Here is a 22,441-nt window from a genome sequence, read left to right on the forward strand (position 1 = left end):
ATTAATTCCTGTCTCCAGTTTAAAGGGTTTTTTTGTTTTTTTTCCTTCAGAAGCTTTTCCATGAATCGTCAAACAGCTCGGCAGGAAAAAAACAAAACGACTCAATGTTCTGGTCGTCTGACGCTGGCGGCACTAGAGTCCAAATCTACTGTTTTCTAGTTTAAAGCTACAGTGTGTAATATTTTGAAGAACTTATATACAGAAGTTGAACATATTGTCCATAACTCTGTGTTCATATATGTTAGATATAGTCACATGAGGTGGACCGACCTCCGTGTGAGTCTCCATGTTTCTACGTCCTGTTGAACACGTTGTTGAACTAAACGTCCAGAACACGTCACGTTCACGTTGAAGTTTCAGACGCTGACGGAAACAGGAGATGGAATCATAAAGTGTCCCCTGTCGGTCGCAGTTTGCAACGAACCAATCAGGGTCGTTCCCTTTAAAAGCCAGGAGAGTTTGCCCTGTGCGCATGTTATTTATGTAACTTATCGTGATGAAGCATCTTTTAAAAAACAGGATTTCAACAGACAACAATTTCTCCACTTTTCAAAGACAGAGGCAGTTTAGGGCTTAGTGTCTTTCCCAAGGACACTAACGGGGAAGCGGGGATCGAACCGCCGACCTTCTGGTCAGTGGACGACCGCTGAAAACATGGTAGCGTGACTGTAAAATGTCGACACGGAGAAGAAGAACAGTTTCCTTCGTCTCGTGGAATGTGTGTCAACCAACTGAGGCAGTTTCAGCAGCAGAGCGAGAGGAACCGCGCAGCTCATTAAGTTTCCCTCCGACGCGTCTGATCCTCGTGATCATCACTGTTGTTCTGGTTATTATCGCCACTTATTGTTATCGGTGTCATCATCATCAGCCCTCGGCAGACCTCCCGACACTTTTTCCTCTGAGGGGGGAAATGAAAGCAGACGGAGGCGCTCGGCGGCGGCTTCACTTGGCCTGACGCTCCACGAACACACAGCAGCTTCATGTGAATACCAAGCAGCCGCAGCACAGATCCACGCTCCCACTCCGAGAAACAGAGTTCTGTGTTTCACCCCGAGGCCACTTCACCGCTTATTCACACACGGACAGAAGAAAATACTTGTGAAACCGTCTTAATTAATCCACAGAGCCTCTTTAGTTAAAAACAGATGAAACCAAACGACTGCGTGAACACGGCAGCGTCTGCATGAGAGGGGACGGTTCGCTGGGAGGACAAACTCTCCTGGATGAACCTCAGGCGGAGCGGACGTCTCTGATGTCAAAGATCCACCGCGTTCAGTTCTCTGCTGTCGGCGATACTGTCGCCCAGAAATGACCTCTTTTAACACGACTGAACCGCAACAGCAAATTTATTTTGTCGGAAATGTGATGCTCTCTTTAGATCGTGAGCTGCCGTGAGACGAGTGCGCGGGGAAAGAGTGTCTGCGAAGAGCCGCGAGAAACTCAATTGATTTTTAGTGTTTAAAAAAAATAAAGGTTTTCCGAAGTAATGTAAATTTTCACGAAATGACAAAAAAATTCACGTAAAACCTAAAAGTTTTCAAGAAAAAAACAAGAAAAACTTCTCACGAAATAACAAAAAATAATGTAAAAAAATTACGAAATAATGTAAAAGTTGTCACGAAATGATGAACACGTTTTCGCGAAAAACGAAGAAAAATGTCACGAAATAACGTCAAAGTTTTCACGAAAAAATGTAAAAGTTTTCACGAAATAATGTACTTTTTTTCACAATTTTTTTTTTAAGTTTTCACGAAATAATGTAAATTTTTTTCACAAAATAATGTAAATTTTTTCACGAAATAATGAAAACATTTTCACGAAATAATGAAAACATTTTCACGGAATAATGAAAAATTTTTCTCGAAAAAACCAAGAAGTTTCTAAGAAATAAAAAAACCAAGAAGTTTCTAAGAAATAAAAAAACCAAGAAGTTTCTAAGAAATAAAAAAACCAAGAAGTTTCTAAGAAATAAAAAAACCAAGAAGTTTCCACGAAATAATAAAAAAAAAAAAAACGAAATAATATAAAAGTTTATACAAAATAATGTAGACATTTTCACAAAAAAACAAAACCACTTTCTTGAACATTGTGAGATAGGATAGAGATATTTAAGGGACCAGTATCTTTGCCAGGCCTGTCTCGTTATGAGAGCATCGGGGGCATGAAGAGCAGTAACAACTGAAACACCAGCAGCAGCAGTAATATACTGTAAGTGGAAGCAGCAGCAGCAGTAAGACGGTGTTGTAATTACAGCACAGGGACATTATTAATATCACCGACGATGAACGTCGTCGTTCCTGCGGTGGAGGCGTGTCCCTTTCCCTCCAGGTGTCGCGGTGCTTTTCCCTCCTCTTCACGGATGGTTTGCCTCTTCGCGTCGCTGTGGGAGTTGTTCCGACACGAATGCGACGGCTGCATCGTTTCCATGGAGACCTCACATCCAACTGTGTCCTGTCAAAGTGGCTAATTGGTTAATGAAGTGCGTGATGACACCCGGTCAGAGAGAGAGAGAGAGAGAGAGAGTGGAGGAATTTGGCCGACACGCACATTTATTTAATTTCTCTCCCCCCCCCCCCCCCCCCCCCCCCCCCCCCCCCCCCCTCTGTAATCAGTTCTGCCTTAATCAATTAGCCGGATGAGGAGCGGCCGAGGGAACAGGTGCAGCTAAATGTTAATGAATTCCTCCATGACCATCGTCACGGTGACACCGGATGAATATTTAAACTGCTCGTTGCCTCCGATCACTTATACGCCACAGCTGACGGAAGGAAACACTCATATTCCCAAAGCTGGTACCGGAGTCTGAACGCCTCTGTTCTTGTTTCATTTTTGGAACTAATTCAAATTCATAAAAATAGGACGCCAGCGAGTGTCCAGTTCACTTTTTGTTTAATTCCTTTTTCACTACATGACGTTTATATTCATTGTTTGGTATTTTATTAAAATTCTATGATTAAACAAACTGGTTCATTTGCACACACACACACACACACACACACACACACACACACACGTGGTGACGCTGAGTAAATCAGCGTGGTTGATGGCAGCTGCCTCACAGAGCAGAGCACACTGGGGGCAGAGCAAACATCTGTGTGTGTGTGTGTGTGTGTGTGTGTGTGTGTGTGTGTGTGTGTGTGTGTGTGTGTGTGTGTGTGTGTGTGTGTGTGTGTGTGTCAGAGGTGGGTTGTTAACATGCAAATAAAGCAATTAAGATTCATGCAACACACGCAAATAAACACACACACACAGAGATACACACACATTGAAATATGTGTTCTATAAAGACACAGGTACACACACACACACACACACACACACACACACACACACACACAGAGTGAGAATTAAACCTCTACAGCATTTTCACCAGAGTGGTTCAATAAAAACAGGAGTTTGGCCGCAGGATCGTTTGTTTTATTATTCCCGCGAATGACGTGAATAATAAAACAAGCACAAATAAACATAACCCGCGAATATTCACTCGACAAACCTCCTCTGAACAATCACACACACGTAAACATGAACTGTTGAATGTAAAGAAGTCAGACAGGCATGCCGAAGGGAAACGTTACTTTCATCCTCGATTTCTGACACGACGTCAGGACGCAGGGAGTCTTCAGGCGTGGGCGCTGGTTCTTTCGCTTGTCGTTACCTCGTCGTCCCTCCACGTCAGAGGTCAGAGGTCAGAGGTCATCCTGCCGTTCGGTCAGTTCATAATCTTTTTTTTCTCTGCGTTCGTTGTCTTCCAGAGCATCAAGGTTTCGTGGCAGCCGCCTCTGCGCAGCGGCCAGAACGGCGTCATCACCGCCTACAAGATCAAGTACAGGAAGACAGGTCGCCGTGGAGACCAGGAGGCCATCGAGCCCAACAACTTCTGGTACCTGTTCACAGGTGAGGCCTCAGTTTCATCTCACTTACTCCACATATTCAAAGATTTCTGTTTTTAAAAAACCAGAAACAGCTGAGCAGTGCAGTTTTCGTCAAGTTTCCCTCCGATTCAAGGACACAGAGAATTTGTCAGCAGTTGATAAATAACATAAAACCTTGTGTCCTCGTTTTCCCCTCCAAATAAAATCTATAAAACTGGAGCAGACAGTAAAACAGGTTTTCTAATCAGTCTGAGGGATTTGTCCAAACTATAAAAAAAAGAAAAAGTACGAGATCAGTGAGTCAACATCTGCAGAGATATATTTTAATATGAGCATCAACAGATGATTTCACCAAAAGTCGTCTGAGGCTGATGAAGTTCCTCCGACAACGTGAATGTTGAAAATAGAGACAAAGAATTTATTTAGTGTGTGTGTGTGTGTGTGTGTGTGTGTGTGTGTGTGTGTGTGTGTGTGTGTGTGTGTGTGTGTGTGTGTGTGTGTGTGTGTGTGTGTGTGTGTGTGTGTGTGTGTGTGTGTGTGTGTGTGTGTGTGTGTGTGTGTGTGTGTGTGCGGACGACAGAGGATTCATGTGTGTTTCATTTCTTTGTGTTTTCTTTTGCCAACGAATATCTGCATTTTCATGAGTTTATATCTACGTGTGTGTGTGTGTGTGTGTGTGTGTGTGTGTGTGTGCGTCCAAACTGCCACCAGCTATAATTTCAATTTCAGGTTTGCAGGATTTAAATGAAACTGATCTTCCTTTTCATTATTTTCCACTGATGGTTATCTTCAGCCGTCATCATCGCGCAGGAATTCATTCCCAAGTGACAGGCGTGTGTGTGTGTGTGTGTGTGTGTGTGTGTGTGTGTGTGTGTGTGTGTGTGTGTGTGTGTGTGTGTGTGTGTGTGTGTGTGTGTGTGTGTGTGTGTGTGTGTGTGTGTGTGTGTGTGTGTGTGTGTGAGTGAGTGAGTGTGTGTGTGCAGAGTTTGCTGTCAGCTATAATCACCCTCTTTTTCTGTCTGAGAATAAAAAAAGGATGAATTTCAATAAATAAGATAAAAGAAATTGCGGCTTGTCTGAGGAGATTAGAGGTTTTGACACGTTTATTCTTTCTTCATGTTAATTTTACTCACTTCTTACACATTTGGCCTGAAATAATATGAATGACAATTATCAGAATCAACATTTTCAGTTATTATTTCTTTCCACCGTTGTTGTTCCTGACGACACACAATTATATGTTGCTTAGCGACCGCCTCGATGATTCAAACTGGTGCCGTCCAATCGGTGCGTGGATGCAGGTGTAGGTGGGCGAGCTCTAAGTCTCAGGCCACGCCCCCAATTCTATGTTGCGTCGCTGCAAAAAAAAAGGTAACATGGCACTGGTCATGATATGAAACTCGAGGCGTCAAAAGACCAACTGGTGACGTCACGGTGGGTTGTTACTCGGTCCTGCTTCTTCTAATCTAAATTAATTTCTATAAAAATCAAAATCTTTCTACAGGCTCGTCTACGCCTCGATCTGTTCACGACTAGATCTCTGTGATTATTTCAATAAAGGTTCTTGAAAAGTCGTCATTCCATCCGTTTCAATCAATATTTTCTTCTAAGCTTCTCGGGTCTGTGTGCTTTTGACTCTCAATTCAATACCCATGATCCCATGATGGACGGCTGCTTGGTACTGAGAAAGTCAGATCAGAGGAGAAATAATCAGGACTTTGGCAAAAAGAGGCGGAGGAGAGCGTTTCATCGTCGCAGATGAAGAAATGCTGATTAGTCAGACAGAAGCAAACGAATCACATGACATTTAGAAATAAAGGTTTATCCATCTTTTCATCTATCTATAGGTCTGGAGAAAGGCAGTCAGTACAGTTTCCAGGTAGCAGCCATGACGGCCAATGGAACAGGTCCAGCCAGCGACTGGTTCACCGCTGAGACGCCGGAGAACGACCTGGACGGTAAGAACAGAGAGAGAGAGTGAGTGTGTGTGTGTGTGTGTGTGTGTGTGTGTGTGTGTGTGTGTGTGTGTGTGTGTGTGTGTGTGTGTGTGTGTGTGTGTGTGTGTGTGTGTGTGTGTGTGTGTGTGTGTGTGTGTGTGTGTGTGTGTGTGTGTTGGGGGGGCGGCAGCAATCTGTACAACAGCATGTAAATACCTCCAGTGTCCCAACACACATGAATATTTAACCAGTTAAGGGCCGAGATGGATGGATGGAGGGAAGCTTTCGCCTCGGGGGAGGATGGAGGGAGGAGAGGGCAGCGGGGATGGATGGGAGAGGAAGGCTGGAGGCAGGAGGGGGAGGAGAGAGGGGAGGGAAAAGATAATGGACAAGAGAGGACATGAGAGAGAAAAGAAAGAAGCTGGTGATCAAATAAGAGATAATTAAAACAGAAGGTAATCCATTACTTTAAGCCCCTTGATTCATCATTTATGAGCAGTGTAAATATTTAATAGATGGTTATTATGACGACGGGGCGCAGCAGATGGACAAACCTCTGGATGGACTCGTACAGTTGCCAAACAACGGCATGTAGAGTCAAGATGGAATTGACATTTGGGGATGTTTTTTTTTTTATCATACACTCACAAGATTAAACTCTAAAAGCTGCTGGTTCAAATGGAAAAAAATTAAACTATTTCTTTCTCTAAAATATTTAAAATGTGCCTTGAATAAGTAATTGGATAGTGGAATAAAATGTACAAATATAACGAGATGTAGGGAAGAACTAAGTCTTCATGAATGCTATAACTCCAACAAATTATATTTGGGGAGACATACTGTACGTTAATAACCACTTAAAATGTTTCTACACAACCATCAGGCGATGTTAACAACAAACATCAAAATCATTCCACACCCCAAACCTGTTTTTTTCAGTCTACTAGTGGTAAAAATTGTAATCTTTCAAAGTTTCATTCATCAGGTTTGTTGGTTGCTCTTTAATGGAGCCGCTGTTTAAAACATGAAGAAGAAGAATGTCAGTCAGTAGATCTTCAGCCAACAAAACACTGCAGAGCCCGAAATCACAATCTCCGTCGAAAAACCACATTTAAAAATCTGCAGGATCCAGATCCGCACCAGATCTTGCACACTCATAGATATCAGTCCAGGAAATATGTCTGATCTTCTTTTTACATCAACATCTTTGCAGAAATCTTTGATCCTGCTGACAAACAAACAGACAGACAGACAGACGGGGGTGAAAACATAACCATTTTTAAACAAAAGACAAACACCAGTAAAACCATCAGGCCCGCTCAGCTAAATATTCAACTTGATACAAGTTGTTTCACAGAGAAACGAATAAAACCAAATCATATTGTCATAAAACAAATATGGTTCTTGGAGGTCTGAAGTCAAGGAACTAGAGTGGCGCCACATAACGCAGGCGTTTGTTCGTCGCAGCGTGATTAGAAACATTGACCTCAGGCCGGAGCTCGGAGGAGGAGGAGGACGACGAGGACGTTCTGATCGGCAGGAAGCTGCCGAGATAAAAAACAAAAACCAAACACATCCATGCTAACTGTGTTTCCAGGCCGGAGACGGAGGGAGACGCAAATCTCGTTTCGATGGATTATCACTCAATAAAGAGATATGGAACGTTTCCCTTCCCCCCCGAGGAACCGAGACCACGCTAATCTGATCTAATCTGGCGCTGAGGAATAACGCAAAGTGTCAGGGCCTTATTAGAAGCTCGACACGCAGCTAACAGGGTTAGCATCTGTTAGCTGAGGCGGCTTTCTGTAGCGTACCTGCTACTGCTGCAGCTGCAAACAGGTTTAGCTTCATAACTAACTGACAACGTTTCTTGGTTTGTGTGTTTTTCAGAGAGTCAGGTTCCCGACCAGCCCAGCTCTCTGCACGTCAGGCCGCTGCCCAACAGCATCATCATGTCCTGGACTCCGCCCCTCAGCCCCAGCATCCTGGTCCGCGGCTACATCATCGGCTACGGGGTGGGGAGCCCCTACGCCGAGACGGTCCGGGTGGACAGCAAGCAGAGATACTACTCCATTGAAAACCTGGGTGAGGGAAGGGGGGCGAGTCAGTTTGATCAATGCAGACACAGAGTCCTAGAGGCGTTTAGCCTAGCTTAGCGCAAAGGCAGGAAGCAAGGGGAAACAACTAGCTAGAGGTGTTTAGCCTAGCTTAGCGCAAAGACAGGAAGCAAGGGGAAACTACTAGCTAGAGGCTTTTAGCCTAGCTTAGCGCAAAGACAGGAAGCAAGGGGAAACTACTAGCTAGAGGCTTTTAGCCTAGCTTAGCGCAAAGACAGGAAGCAAGGGGAAACTACTAGCTAGAGGCGTTTAGCCTAGCTTAGCGCAAACACAGGAAGCAAGGGGAAACTACTAGCTAGAGGCGTTTAGCCTAGCTTAGCGCAAACACAGGAAGCAAGGGGAAACTACTAGCTAGAGGCGTTTAGCCTAGCTTAGCGCAAAGGCAGGAAGCAAGGAAACTACTAGCTAGTTGCACCTTTATATCTTATATTAGCTTAAACATGTTAAATTGACAGTGGTGGTCAACAGGTCTGTTGCACTTATGTTAGTTCAAGTGTCACTAGCTAGCTATGCTACACCAGCAACTAATAAACTGTTGGCAACTCAGGTGTAATGTGGCATTCACACCAATCGTGAAGCAGATTTTTTCCCGGTGATGAGATTACGTATGGATGCAGATTTTGGGTCACTCGTACCGGACGATGCTAAATGACGCAGAATTTTTATTTCCGCTGGAGAAATACTGAATCCAATTATTTATCACTGTCTCAAAGAATACCTGGCATGCTGCCGCCGACAAAGTGCCAATATTGACACATCGCTCCCCTGTTCCATTAATTTATCATGATGATTAAAATCCCAATTTAATTACAATCAATAATTTAAAAGATTTTAATAAGAACGTTGCTCGAGGTGGAAATCTAATTGTGCGAGCTCGAGAAAGAAAAAAACAAAAAACAAACATTGTCTCCCGCGACCGCAACGAGCCGCTCGCATGCCAACCAAGACAATAACAAATGGGGGGAATATTTTTCCGTATGCGGATGCAAATATTCCTCGTCTCGAGTTTCATAATGGAGGAGTAATGAAAAAAATTAAATTCCAGCTGTCGTGTCCCATGCACACATGGGAGCGAGCGCACATATGTACATGGCATTTATAATTCATAGTGATCATTAATTCATGTGGCGAGGCGTCAGGGGAGCACGTTGGTTTAACTGATGCGACGCCACAAGGAGACCGCGCAGCGGCGGCGTCACGTCCAGAGTGACGGGCGGCGGCGGGACGATCACTTCACGTGTCCATGTTTTCACACGCGTCTGACGTCTTTGTGTCACGGCTGACGGGAACTCACGTTCAGGAAACAACTTTCACCGTTTCACCGTCAAAGTGCAGCTCAGCGCTGCATCTTCAGACGACGATGTACAATGTTGTGTATGTGCTGAATAACATTTTTGAATTCATTCTCTCTGTCTCCCACTCAGAACCTAGTTCGCACTACGTGATTTCCCTGAAGGCGTTCAACAACGCCGGAGAGGGCGTTCCCCTGTACGAGAGCGCCGTCACTCGATCCCTGACAGGTAGAATCACACACACACACACGAGTCACCGATGAGAGTCTCAGCGATTGGTGTCTATAAAGTACAGTGATGAGCGGTTATCACACAACGTGGTGACAGAACTAATAACATGTTCCATATCATCGGGATGATACACTGAAAAAATTGCAGGGCAGCAGTAATAACATTAATACATGGTTATACTAGTGACAGTATCATCAGCCGTAGTTGTAGTAGCAGTAGTATTGTGATGTAGCAGTAGCACCAGTGTCTTGAGCAGTAACTTCACTGGTAGCGTTATGCTTTAAGCAGTGGAACACAAGTTACAATAAATTACAAGACTTATATCAACAAAATAAACACTACAGTGATGATGATGAAGGTTGACTTCAAGAAGAAAGAGCTAAACTGTCGGTTGGACGTCGTTGGAAAGGCGTTAGGATGGATTATGGGACGAGTGGTTTCCTTCGCCCTCACAATAATTACGTACACAGTCTTGTGCCTTTGCCTTTTTTTCCGTTTTCCAATTTTCTTTTTGATCCGAAATAATAAAATGTTTTATGTTAACGATTCATCTCGTAGCCGATTGGCTCGCTTCCGGTCTTAAAAGTCTTTGTATAAGGATTGAATTGGAATTTCACTTCTGGGAACTTGTGGGCGGGGTCACAGCTGAGCTCTGCTGGAGAAGCAGATGTAGCAGCAGCGGGTTCCTACAGCAAATATAGATTTGCTGTAGTACTGCGTGTTCTATTTTTTATAAGTGATACTAACAGTTGTTCACACATCACAACACCATCTGTGTGCATGTTACATGTATACGCTGTATGTGTATATATAGATATAGTGTGTGTGTGTGTGTGCGAGAGACTCATTAGCTCTTCCCGCCGACTGTAGAAGTGAGATAAATGAAACACATCCAACTCTCAGCCAAGTTTCATCTTATGAATTAAACAGCCGGGCCTCCGCCGCTCAGCCGGCAGCGTGCAGCCGACATAAATCCTTTATTACTCTCATAAAAACGCCACATTTCTGAGGTTTTTCAACCCTCATCAAGGGATGAGAGTCACACGAAGAAGAAGAGAAAAAGCAGCAGCAGCAGCAGCAGCAGCAGCAGAGACCACTCTTCTGATGGACTTTAATCAAAACTCAAAGAAGGAAAGAAAGAGAAAAGAGAAAACTATGACAACAGGGACAGAAGAGAGATGAGAACGAGGGCATCGTGTCTGCGGAGAGGGGGAGACAGACGAGCGATGAGGGGAGGAGAGAAAGGACCGGTTGCTCCTGTAAGCACACAGATTTATTAATGTTCCTCAGTTTTCACTTTTCTGAAAAAGAAAAAAAAACACCTTCCAAGGTCCCGTGTTCACACTGAGCAGCACACGGACCAGACGACGCCACGTCGGCGCCTGATGTTCTGCCACGTCACTCGTGGAGCAGTACCGCACCTCAGACGACTTCTGGTTCTTAGTCATGGAGTTGTTCTTGGAGCGGAACACAGACACTGTATGTAATGTTTGGATGTGGATGGATTTCTTTAGAAATACACAGTCACATCTGGAGTTCTCTAGAGATTGTTAACACATCTGGAGTCTTTAAGCAATACACAGTCACATCTGGAGTTCTTTAGAGATACAAAGTCACATCTGGATTGCTGTAGAGATTGTGAACATCTGGAGTTCTTTAGAAATACACAGTCACATCTGGAGTTCTCTAGGGATTGTTAACACATCTGGAGTCTTTAAGCAATACACAGTCACATCTGGAGCTCTTTAGAGATACAAAGTCACATCTGGATTGCTGTAGAGATTGTGAACATCTGGAGTTCTTTAGAAATACACAGTCACATCTGGAGTTCTTTAGAAATACACAGTCACATCTGGAGTTCTCTAGGGATTGTTAACACATCTGGAGTCTTTAAGCAATACACAGTCACATCTGGAGCTCTTTAGAGATACAAAGTCACATCTGGATTGCTGTAGAGATTGTGAACATCTGGAGTTCTTTAGAAATACACAGTCACATCTGGAGTTCTTTAGAAATACACAGTCACATCTGGATTGCTGTAGAGATTGTGAACATCTGGAGTTCTTTAGAAACAAACACTCACACCTGGAGTTCTCTAGAGATTGTTAACACATCTGGAGTCTTTAAGCAATACACAGTCACATCTGGAGTTTTTTAGAAATACACGGTCACATCTGGAGTTCTTTAGAAATACACAGTCACATCTGGATTGCTGTAGAGATTGTAATGTGGAAGCATATCCAGATTTTGAGATTCACGCCCACACGTCAGAGTGCACATGTGGTGACCTGTAGAGGTGATGAACACATCTGGAATTCTGTAGACACGCCTGCTTTGTATGTCATCTGTGTTTAAACATCTGGAATTCTGTGGCAGTACATAGGTACATCTGGAGCAGTTGATAGTGCACGTGGAATACTGAAGAGATGCGCAGACACGTCTGGAATTTAAAAAAAGAGATTCTCGGGACACGTGGAACTCGCCGCAAACACGCTGGGTGACATGAAGTTGTCGTGTGACAGCTCAGGTGCCGAGACAAGGTCACCGACAGAGTCACACACACACACACACACACATGGTGTCAGATCGTCAGGATCAGGCTGGAATCTCCTGCACTTTTTTAAGGCGACCGGATGCTCAGAGAGTTTTTTACGAGCGGCTTAAAAAATGGCTCGTTAACCGTCGGGTTCCGTATTAATAGACTGACTCGTCCTCACCTCGTCGCCTGCACGACGCTGAGACACAACTGATCCCAGACCAACTGCCAAGCTCCCATCTAATCAAGGACTGGAGCACCGCAGAGAGAGAGAGGGAGGGAGGGAGGAAGAGAGGGGGAGGTGTGAATGAGTACAGGAGCAGGGGTGTAAGGTTAGAGGAAGGAAGGGAGGATGAACAGAGGGAGAATGAGGGAGAGAGGAGAGGGAGGAGGCGTGTCCTACACCCTCATCAGTATTCCGTCCTGAGTGGAGCTTAATTGTGATGCTGGACGAGCAGTTTAACCACGACAGCGCCTGCTGCAGCTCGCCCCTGCAGCTCCACACCTCCGTCATCAATCTCTCTCTCTCCTCTCTCCATCCATCTATCTATCCATCTCTCATCAGTCTCTCTCTCTCTCCGTCTGAGTGTTGGCCTGCAGCTGTACATCCCTCTTCAACAGCAGCACATTAGACGTCGGTGTTGATTCTCTCTGGTAGTTTGCTCACGATAAACCTCTCGTGCCGTTTTCTGTTCATTGTTCAGACGAGGAGAGAAACGCTGCAGCTCGAGAAAAAAACACCAGCGGTCCGTCCTCTCTCCTCTTTGACCAAACAAAATGACAAATGAAACACACACATTAAGAAATCAATTAAAAAACGTGCATCATATAGAAATACGCTGCCAATTCAGCAACACAGCGAATCAAACAAAAGCTTTTCGGGGACAGAAAATTGTTCAACAACACGATTAGAAAAAGTCTGGAGTGTATCGCCGAGGGATCCGGGTTTTACAAATAAGATAAAAACTGTTAGAGCGTCACTGATGAAACCCAGTCTGTGTCATTTACATTTACTGCCAGTGCAGCGAGGGGTGTGGCCTATACACTCGTCGTTGTTGTTCGCCATCAGGAAGACGGAGTTCGTGCATCGTGGATTTCTTAAGGCAGAAGTATTTATTACAAGGGCTCGATATAATGAGCAGATTTCTGGTTCGTTGCAGAGATCAACAAGTGGTCAGTGCATGGTGTCCCCAAAAAACCTGCCTATCGCCGGACTCTCGGAAGAAAACGCTCTGTACACTCAGTACGCTCAGTACACTTAGGACAAAGGGACAACCAGCCGTACAACTAGACGAAACATCCTGAGAGTCGGGACAGTCACAACCACCATGTGCTGCCCAGACTTGAGCCATAGTCGCCGACAGCACATATCGTGGCGAGTAGGATGGAAAAAATGAAAGTTGACCTGCAGGTTTGTGGAATTGTCCTGAACCGACATCTTGCCTGTTGCATTGATGAATTCAGCAAATCACAAGAACCAGATGACTGAGCCGTGTTATCTTCACTTGCTGATGTGTTTTTAATTTCAAACGGTCTGTGTCACTAACTCAGTTTCTAGCTTCCAGGAGGTTTCTGTCTCTCAGTAGATCAGAGGTTACAGAGCTGGAATCAGCAGAGCAGCTGCTGAATACTTTATACTTCAACTGACTGTGTTTATCTCCTCTCATTCTAGCTCTCTGTTAGAACCTGATAGCATCTGATAGCATCTGATAGCTTCTGTTTCATGTCCTGCTGCCTTTGTGTTTTTTTTTCCTGTCGGAACTTCCTGGTTCTGAAGTCTCCTGTGAGGCGTTCAGGTGCTGCATGTCGGAGACTATTTTGGGTTTATTTTCTCAGCAACATTGACAAGAAGTAAATTTGATTCACAAAGATTAAAGCTTAAACTACGAAGAGGAATTGAAGGTTAATTGAATTTAACGAAGTGGTATTTCTACGTGAAAATAATTTTCAGTTTAGGTTCAATTAATCAAAAGCACCTGAAGGCAGCATCTCGTCTGGAGCCGCAGATCCATAGATAGAAAAATGTTTGGTTGTGTTTGGTTGTAACTGGTTCTTCAAGAACAAGGTGGTTCTGTGGATCTGTGGCTCCACTTCCTGTTTAGAGTGACAGCTTCTTCTGTCACTGTCTTCTTACTGTACTCTGTGTTCTTCTCTCCTCTTTGTTTTTCACTTCCTGCTTCATCCACTCCTCCTCTCGTTCGTCCCTCTTCTCAAACAAACATGGCTGCCTCCTTGTACTTCAAAACTTGCATGTCATCTTACGTATTCATCGTCTTTGCTTCTTCTTTTACATTTTCACGCACAAACTTATATTGATCTGAACATATGTGTCCATATATAAACCTTCATTATCACTCCCTCATTACACTGTGCAACTTCATTAATTGTTCCCAATCACCTTGGTTACCGTGGCTAACCCGCCCCACACCCAGACCCCATAGACCCATCCGAGGACGACCTTTTCCACCTCTTTGATAAATACCCCACTCCCATGCCAGACACCAGCACTCCCATGATCCCCCCGGTGGGGGTCCAGGCCGTGGCCCTGTCCTCGGACTCGGTTCGCGTCTCCTGGGCCGACAACTCCATGACCAAGAACCAGAAGTCGTCTGAGGTGCGGTACTACTCCGTCAAGTGGAAGACCAGCTACTCCACCAGCGGGAAGTACAAGGTAAGACAAGACAGGCGATCTACGACGTTTACGTGGAGATGATCACCATCTTAGTTTAGTGTCGTCGTGGTAACCAGAGGTGTTGACATGACCTGGTGCTCCCAGGTGATGTTTCGGGTACAGGACCTTCTTCAGATCAAGGCCTGTTCCTGAGACGTTACCTGGGAGGCAATTACAAAGATATTGTATATGAACTGTTGCTTTTTTCAGTCGGACATTAGCATCTACAATTTATCTCGGAGGCTCATCAGGTTGTGAAGGATAGAGAACCTGCGCATCATCCTGCGTTTAATTATCATGATTTTCCTTCGTGAAATATTTGTCACCTTGTCAGGTGAAGCATCAGTCTCTGTTCCATGAACGATTTCTGGTTCTTTTTTCCTGAGATCCGCCGTCGCGATGACCCCCAAAGGGCCGTTAAGTGGTTTCACGTCCTGCCGTAAATTTGATTGTGGCGTCAAAACATCGGACCTCTTCGGGTTTGAGAAGAACGATTTTCTGTGTCTGGCCAAAGTTGATTCTGAAAGCTTTATTGTGGGAGGTTGAGAAAAGCCATTAGGCAAATCCTGAGTGTTTTTTGAAAAGGTCAACTCAAACCCATATCGTCCTTGCGACAGTGACATTATAGTTATCCTGCGATGAGACGCTTATGTTTCTTTGTCCCCCTCCTTCATGTCGAGTTCACCCCGTTACACCTTCTGAACAAGAAACGTTACCAGAACAACTGGATTATCATCTGCTGGGGATTAAACGTCATAACTGCCTTGGTCTGTTCTGTCTACTCTCGTTTAAAGCAGGATTTTCCCTAAAGGGAGCCGAGGCAATAAGTTCAATATTAAGATCAAAACGTTTTACAAACAAGAGGAGAAAACATCCCGAAGGAAAACTGAACTCTGATCAAGACGTGTCTTTAAAACTATTCCCCGTTGACAGAAACATCTCAGATTGTTTGACAGTGTAGTAAAAACATAACCTGGAATAATTTTGACTGACAAAAAACCTTCACTGATCTCGTCACGTTCACCCGTTCCGGCCTGGTGAGATTTATTCTCCTCAAACAAAACTCTGAACCTCAGGAAAAAAAGTTTGACTTTAACGGGAACTCTTGCTTCAAGAACAGTTGAAATGAGAAATTTGTTCAAGGGCAGACAGTCTGCTCACCTTAATAAAGCACAGATGGAGGTAGACACATGGCGAGAGAGAGAGAGAGAGTCTTCCATCAGGCTCTGAGAATGAGACATTTTCTCTGAGCCCCGGTGACAAACAAGAAGTCTGCTCTTCAAGCGAAAAAACACTGTTGAGTTTATTCAGCCTTGGGGGGCTTGTTAATATTCACCAACGTCAAAGTATTAATATGATCTTTAAAGTACAAACACAACAGACGAGTGTCTGAAGGAAATGTTTTCCTGCGGAATGTCTCATGTGTCTGCTACGATTTGCTGAACAGTCGAACTCAAATTGCTGAACAGAGTCACGGATCCATCCATCATCTATACCCATTTTTCCTTTAAGGGTTGGTTGTTTGGTCCAAAAACAGGATTCGAATCAATAACCCTCATGCTGTGAAGCGACAGTGCTAAACACTACACCACCGTTCCGTCCTGGTTTTCAAGTATTCAATACAAATAATTTGTAAGTGCTGTACACAAAACTGGGAACTTTGGAATCCGGAGTCCAGGGAATGGAACACAGTGTGAGCTGGTTAGTACTTGGAGGTAATACGACGTACTAGTGGTGTAGAATCTGGTCCTTAAGAACTACGACGAGGTTGGTTGTCAGAAGGGAAACGCGGGAGAACACACCAACCAGGATATATAAAAAAAAAAGTCCACAATCCTGACAACTTGTATATAAACTTTGGAATGTAGTGGACCATCCTCCTAGTTTTGGAGGACAAAGCGAGAACTATAGGTTTCTTTGGTTGTACTCCAAACTTCTTAATCCTACCATTGTGTTGTTGTGTGTCCAGTCCGCAGACACCACGGCTCTCAGCCACACCGTCACCGGCCTAAAGCCCAACACCATGTACGAGTTTGCCGTCATGGTGACCAAAGGCCGCAAGTCCAGCACGTGGAGCATGACGGCACACGCCACGACGTACGAAGCAGGTAAGTTTCTCTCAGACGTGTGTGTGTGTGTGTGTGTGTGTGTGTGTGTGTGTGTGTGTGTGTGTGTGTGTGTGTGTGTGTGAGAACCTTAGACCCAAATTCGAACTTTCTAACCCAAATTCACGGAGGCTGCTGCTGATGAGGCTGCAGCTCCCCTGCTGGTGAGAGGCTGTTACTGCAAAGCAAATGTCGAACTTGACGTATTTAAATGTTAGGCCCGACGTGTGATGAAGAATACGTGTCCACGGCTCGATATGGTGCTTCAAATGTTTAGTCGGTTGTTGGCCATTCAACCTGCTCTATCTCTATCTCTCAGCATTCCCAACTCTGACTGACTTCCAAAAACCTGAAGCGTGAACCTCCAACATCCCCCCAAACATTATGTACAGAATCTGATACAACACATGAGGAGGCACTATAGGTCTGGGTGCTGGAGGAGGGCAGCAGCACAAACCTGGTTTTATTACGGCCCTGCTGTTCACCTGTGTGAACGCGACTGGACTTTAATTGTCAGCAGGTAGTTAAACAGCTGGTGAATGAGTCACTGATGGTGCAACACGAAGGAAGCAGCTGATTCTGTTCTGGTGTGGCGGCGGAGAAAAAATGACTTGGTTCCCAAAGGTCAAGGCAAAAACAAGCCGAGCCGAGCACAATTCACCTGCAAATTACAGCGCTTCATAAAAGATATGAAAGGCTTGAAGACATAATGTCAAAGCAACATAAGACTTATATAAAAAAAAATTAATTAAAATACTTTCAAATAGACTTAGACATACAATATGCAGGGCAGTGTTAAAAACATAGTTATTTGATTTTAAAGAGAAAAGTCTGTGGCCTTGATTTAAAAGAAACCTTCAGTTATCTAGGAATTTCTTTTTATAGAAATGTGGAGCATAAAAATCCAAAGGCAACGATGAACCTTACGTTCCAGTGTGACCCTTTGGCTCAAGATTGATTTTAGTTTCAGAGTTTTGGAATGAGTGGGTGATTCTTACTCTACTCCTGGAGCACTTTTGTCTTCACTGGAATCTAAAACAACAAGCCCGGTGTATAAAGTTCACAGTTTTTCTGTTTCCCCTCTGGGGCATTTCTGCAATCTGGGAAAAAAACAAGGATAGTCTGAGTGAGGGCAGGTTCAAGAAACCAGGGTTCACCGCAACAACGATATCAGAGCCAAACTCATTTCCTTTCCCGCCCCGTGAATAGAGACGACTTTTAATAAGTTGTTTATGGATGCACAGGGCTAATGTTGAGGTGTCGTGACGAAACTCAATCCCTCCACCTCCGCGACAACGGTCTTGCAAACGGTGAAACCAAGCCACCGACTGAAATCAAAATGTCAGGGTATCCCCTTTCAGGATGTTTACAATCATGTTTGGCGGATTTGTCATCCAATTAAGCGTGAACTGCACTGCCCCCGCCGGCCCCCCGGGGCCCCTGCCGGAATACATTGACATTCAAAGCGAGCAGACGGCCTGAGCCCACTCGGTCCCTGCAGTGATCCACCAGCTCTGGACACAAACACAGTTCTTTAACAGCGGCTCACAACACCTCGCTGGTAGAAATGATCACCCGTCGAGTCTGAAACACACCAGCAGAATGATTTATTATCTGTCGGTATCACCAGAGGACCATTAAACAGCCACTTAACACTGTCTGAGCAAAAACAAAACTCTATTTCTGTGGATTCTCCTGATCCCCAGAGGATGAACCCTAATGGATTTTCTAATCCCTGCAACTTTTCTATTACTTCAACCATCAAGACAATTTTTCCACTTATTGTTCAGTAGATAAAATACGTTTAAAAAGATATGCCTATATGATGGTCTCCCCAGAGGATAAACCATGGAGACCATTGTGCCCCAACATGAAGGTGGGGAAACTGCATGGAGTTTTCTGATTGGCAAATTTTTGCATTGCAAGAAAATTACTTAATAATAGACTGATTTTTTTTGTTTAGTTTATTCAAGTCAAGTCAGCTATTAAAAAAAAATAGGTTTTTCCAATGTTCAGCACAGGTCCATACAAACAAGTGAGCTAGAGACTTAGGAAAAAGATATTGACTAAAGAAAAGTTATTGACTTCTGAAAAAGTCTTTGACTTTGGAAAACGTTATTGACCAGAACAGAACAGAACCATCAAACAGTTGACTGGAGTTGGAAATGATTTCCTAACACTAATATTCTTGTTTGAAGCAATTTGAAGCTTTTTCAAAGTTGTTTTTTTTATGAATTTGTCATCAGAGTTTGAACTAAATACCTAACGAGAGTTCATGATGTTGTACATTTAGCTCCTCTGCTGCTCTGGACAAGAGTTTATGACTTAGTTTATTTGTCTGACAACATATGTCTGGTTTTGACTCACTATCGGGCTAACAGGCTAAATATCAGAGAGGCACATTGCAATATTCCCCAGCGCTCAGTTTCTTGTAGGTATGTGATGTTTTTTAATGCCAAAATTCAGAGGTGGATTTTAAATAATTCATCATGAAAAGAATAATGGCTCCAGGACATTTACCTGAGGGACCCTGCGAGTTACGAGCTTAGAAATGGAAAACATCCCATTAACGTCTACTTCACAAGATATACTCGAGAGATGGAAGGCGTTTGACGGCTCTGTCGCTGCTGCTAATGGCTTTTAATTTGAAAAGTCAAGGTCGAGGCCTCCGTGTTTTTTCCCCCCGACATGGCTCCGCCCACCTCTGATCCATCAAATCAGTCGGAACAGTTCAGCGACCCTGTGTGTTTGTTCAGGGCCTTTAATTTGTGCTAAGGGAAAAAAATATATTCAACCTTCTTTTGTTTCAGCTTAGTTCACTATTATTAAAAAATGATTATGCTTCTCAGCCTGGTGCAGATCAAGCGGAATTGTCGACCTCTCAGCAGCTCGGGTTTTAACCTCGATATGCGATTAAGATATAATAATGCTGAAACCAACACTTTCCCCTGCAGGTAAATGCACCGCACAGTTCCCTCGGAGAAGTACAGGTTGTCAACATCACCAACGGCCTCAGCTGTAACTCCTCCAGCACTTTGTCAGTTTCAACGAGCAGTTTCATCGACTAATGTTGGGCTGTTGAGCGTGTTTTCCGAGTCTGATATTCCGTAAGGAGAGGCCACGGAATTGCCACCTATTCTCTAAAGGACCAGTTGTGTTTCAATTTAATAAAAATCCAGCTTCTGGGTAAAGAAAGAACCAGACACAAGACTCACCTGGTTCATGCTAATCAAAGGATGCAAACTGCCCAAGATCACGTCAGCCGTTACGTCCAAGTGTCCCGAAAAAAAACAGGACTCCACTGACAGATATATGACACAAGTCATCGCTGACATCCAGCTCGATCAAGTGAAACTAAGAAATCCCGTTTTTTTAAACTCTGCCTTTTCGTGACAGCTCCTAGCTCCGCCCCCAAAGACCTGACGGTGATCAGTCGCGAGGGACGACCCCGCGCCATTTTAATCAGCTGGCAGCCGCCGATGGAGGCCAACGGACGAATCACAGGTGAGGAAAAAATGTCTGCATTCTTATCATATGTGTGTTCACACCAAACACCAAGCCATATTTTCGCGCAATGAGATTACGTACGAAGTCGGGCAGCGGGGCGACGCAGCGCCAGTAACGCAAAGACACAAAATTTGCGTCATGTGATTCACTCGTTCTGGTTTAAATATTTCAAATATGTCGCGAAAGCCAATTAGCGTAGCGACATCACTGATGTCTGCATCCAACAGAGAACGGGCGGATATCTGTTGGTCGGGTCCACTCACGTTACTGGTGCGAGTGACGCGTTATTTCATGATTTTGTTCAGTAATTCGCGCAAATGAAGCAAATATTTTCTTCCTTCCACTTTCTCCAACAAGCAAGAGGGTAACGCGGTGACACGAAATTCAAATCTCCGTGTACAAATACTTCACTTCTTGGGGTGGTCACAGTAATTCAGCAGAATACTTGGCATCTAGAAATTCCCAATACAAGTGTTAACACAATGTGCAAGAATAAAAGATCCTCTGTGTATGTTGTGTGTCACACACACACACACACACACACACACACACACTTACATGTAAGTCCCCCTGGGAGATCCACCCGGCTGTAAACCCGTCTGTTTTAACAAGCTCCTCTGCTCCTGCAGCGTCTCGGAGGACGAATCAAACGCTCCCCGCCGGGAGCACAGCACAACACACACAAATCAAATGTTTTATACCTTCATGTTTTCAAAGACTGTACTATTCGATATATAAAGAAACGTGTCTTTTCTCGAATTGTTTAACATTTCCTCCTAAGTGTCTGTCTTTATTCTGTGATCAAACGCCGTGTTTCTTTTGAATCTTTCACAAATATCTTATTTTCTTGTATAAATCTTGTATCACACTCTGAAACTCAGCGCGTTGCACCGATGTGAACTGAGTAGAATCTTTATCCGAAACCCATTTAACATTGATGACCCTTTTAAAAAATGCATTTCAACTCCACCTGACTGCCGACACGTTCCTGTCAGAGAACCATCATCACCCTGCTCCTCACCAGAACACGACATGTGTCCGTCCTCTGATCTCGTCCGTCTGTCAGGCTACATCCTGTACTACACGCTGGATAAGAACATGCCCATAGACGACTGGGTGATGGAGGCGATCAGCGGCGACCGGCTGACGCACCAGGTCGTGGATCTGAACCTGGACACGGTTTATTACTTCAGGATTCAGGCCAAGAACGCCAAGGGGGTCGGGCCGCTGTCCGAGCCCGTCCACTTCAGGACCGCCAAAGGTCTGTGTCCGAGTGTGAGATGGAGACGAGTCGTGCTTCGTCTGGAAGTTCCTCTCCTTGTTTCATATTTCATGACTCTTCGTGTCTCACTTTCTGTTTCCCCCCGCAGTGGAACATCCGGACAAGATGGCTAATGATCAAGGTAGGAGTTAGGAGTTGTTCCGCCCGCTGGAGCATCGTCTCAGCTTCTCACCTCGCCAATTATTTCTTCATCGGATTTTTTTGGAACACGTCATCTTTTACTTTATGCGCAGTTCAGCTCCGCTCATTAACTGAGATGTAAAATCAGTCTTGTCATCTCTAATTCAAGTCAGATTGTCTTCACGTTCAAATCCTCTTCAATCTCCAATGTTCTTTAACTCGGTGTCTTCATCTTTTAAACCTTTCAGCTTCACTTCTAGTCATGTTTCAATTAAAAAATGATCATTTTCATCAGGATTTAAAAATAATATCACTCATGTTATCCATCGCTTCTGATCTTTGAATCACATTTCATCTTTCTGTCATCTATTTTTCTGTTTTTTTTTACTTTTCCTCGCTCCTTCAAGACGTCGCTGTGTTTTGCTCCTGAAGGAAACGTGAGAGTTTGATAAATGACGTTTCTTATAATGAGCAGATGAGTCACAAAAAACCTCAAACGCACTAGAGGAAAGAATGTTTCTCCTTTAACGCGCTCAGATCGCTGATTTCATACACGAAGTAGCATTTGAACCCTTTAAGCTAGAGACTTTTAAAGACTGTACAATATATCCACGACGATAACGACGACTTTCAATGTCTTTTATGATTGTATATACAAAAAAAGGCTACTGTTGTAGATGTTAGCCGTCTACCACCCGTCCCTTTTGGATCAGATGCTGTGTTCGACTGGTCTAGACTATAGAATGAGAATGAGAAGAACTGAATTATCAG

General features: G+C 44.1%; 1 protein-coding gene across 2 annotated transcripts in view; it reads left to right on the forward strand.

Moving 5' to 3' along the window:
* Positions 1-22,441, forward strand: part of dcc (DCC netrin 1 receptor) — a 155,402-nt gene that overhangs the window by 96,723 nt on the left and 36,238 nt on the right. The window contains exons 13-21 of one of the 2 annotated variants that reach the window (XM_035608910.2): positions 3,753-3,894; positions 5,720-5,830; positions 7,700-7,894; positions 9,351-9,446; positions 14,418-14,656; positions 16,626-16,764; positions 20,158-20,265; positions 21,335-21,529; positions 21,639-21,671. In XM_035608910.2, the coding sequence (XP_035464803.1) occupies positions 3,753-3,894; positions 5,720-5,830; positions 7,700-7,894; positions 9,351-9,446; positions 14,418-14,656; positions 16,626-16,764; positions 20,158-20,265; positions 21,335-21,529; positions 21,639-21,671 (1,258 nt within the window). The remainder of the gene's footprint in view (positions 1-3,752; positions 3,895-5,719; positions 5,831-7,699; positions 7,895-9,350; positions 9,447-14,417; positions 14,657-16,625; positions 16,765-20,157; positions 20,266-21,334; positions 21,530-21,638; positions 21,672-22,441) is intronic. The other variant, XM_035608911.2, reaches the window with a different exon arrangement.

This window comes from Scophthalmus maximus, chromosome 20 (genome assembly GCF_022379125.1).
Source record: "Scophthalmus maximus strain ysfricsl-2021 chromosome 20, ASM2237912v1, whole genome shotgun sequence".
In the NCBI taxonomy this organism is placed as follows: domain Eukaryota; kingdom Metazoa; phylum Chordata; class Actinopteri; order Pleuronectiformes; family Scophthalmidae; genus Scophthalmus; species Scophthalmus maximus.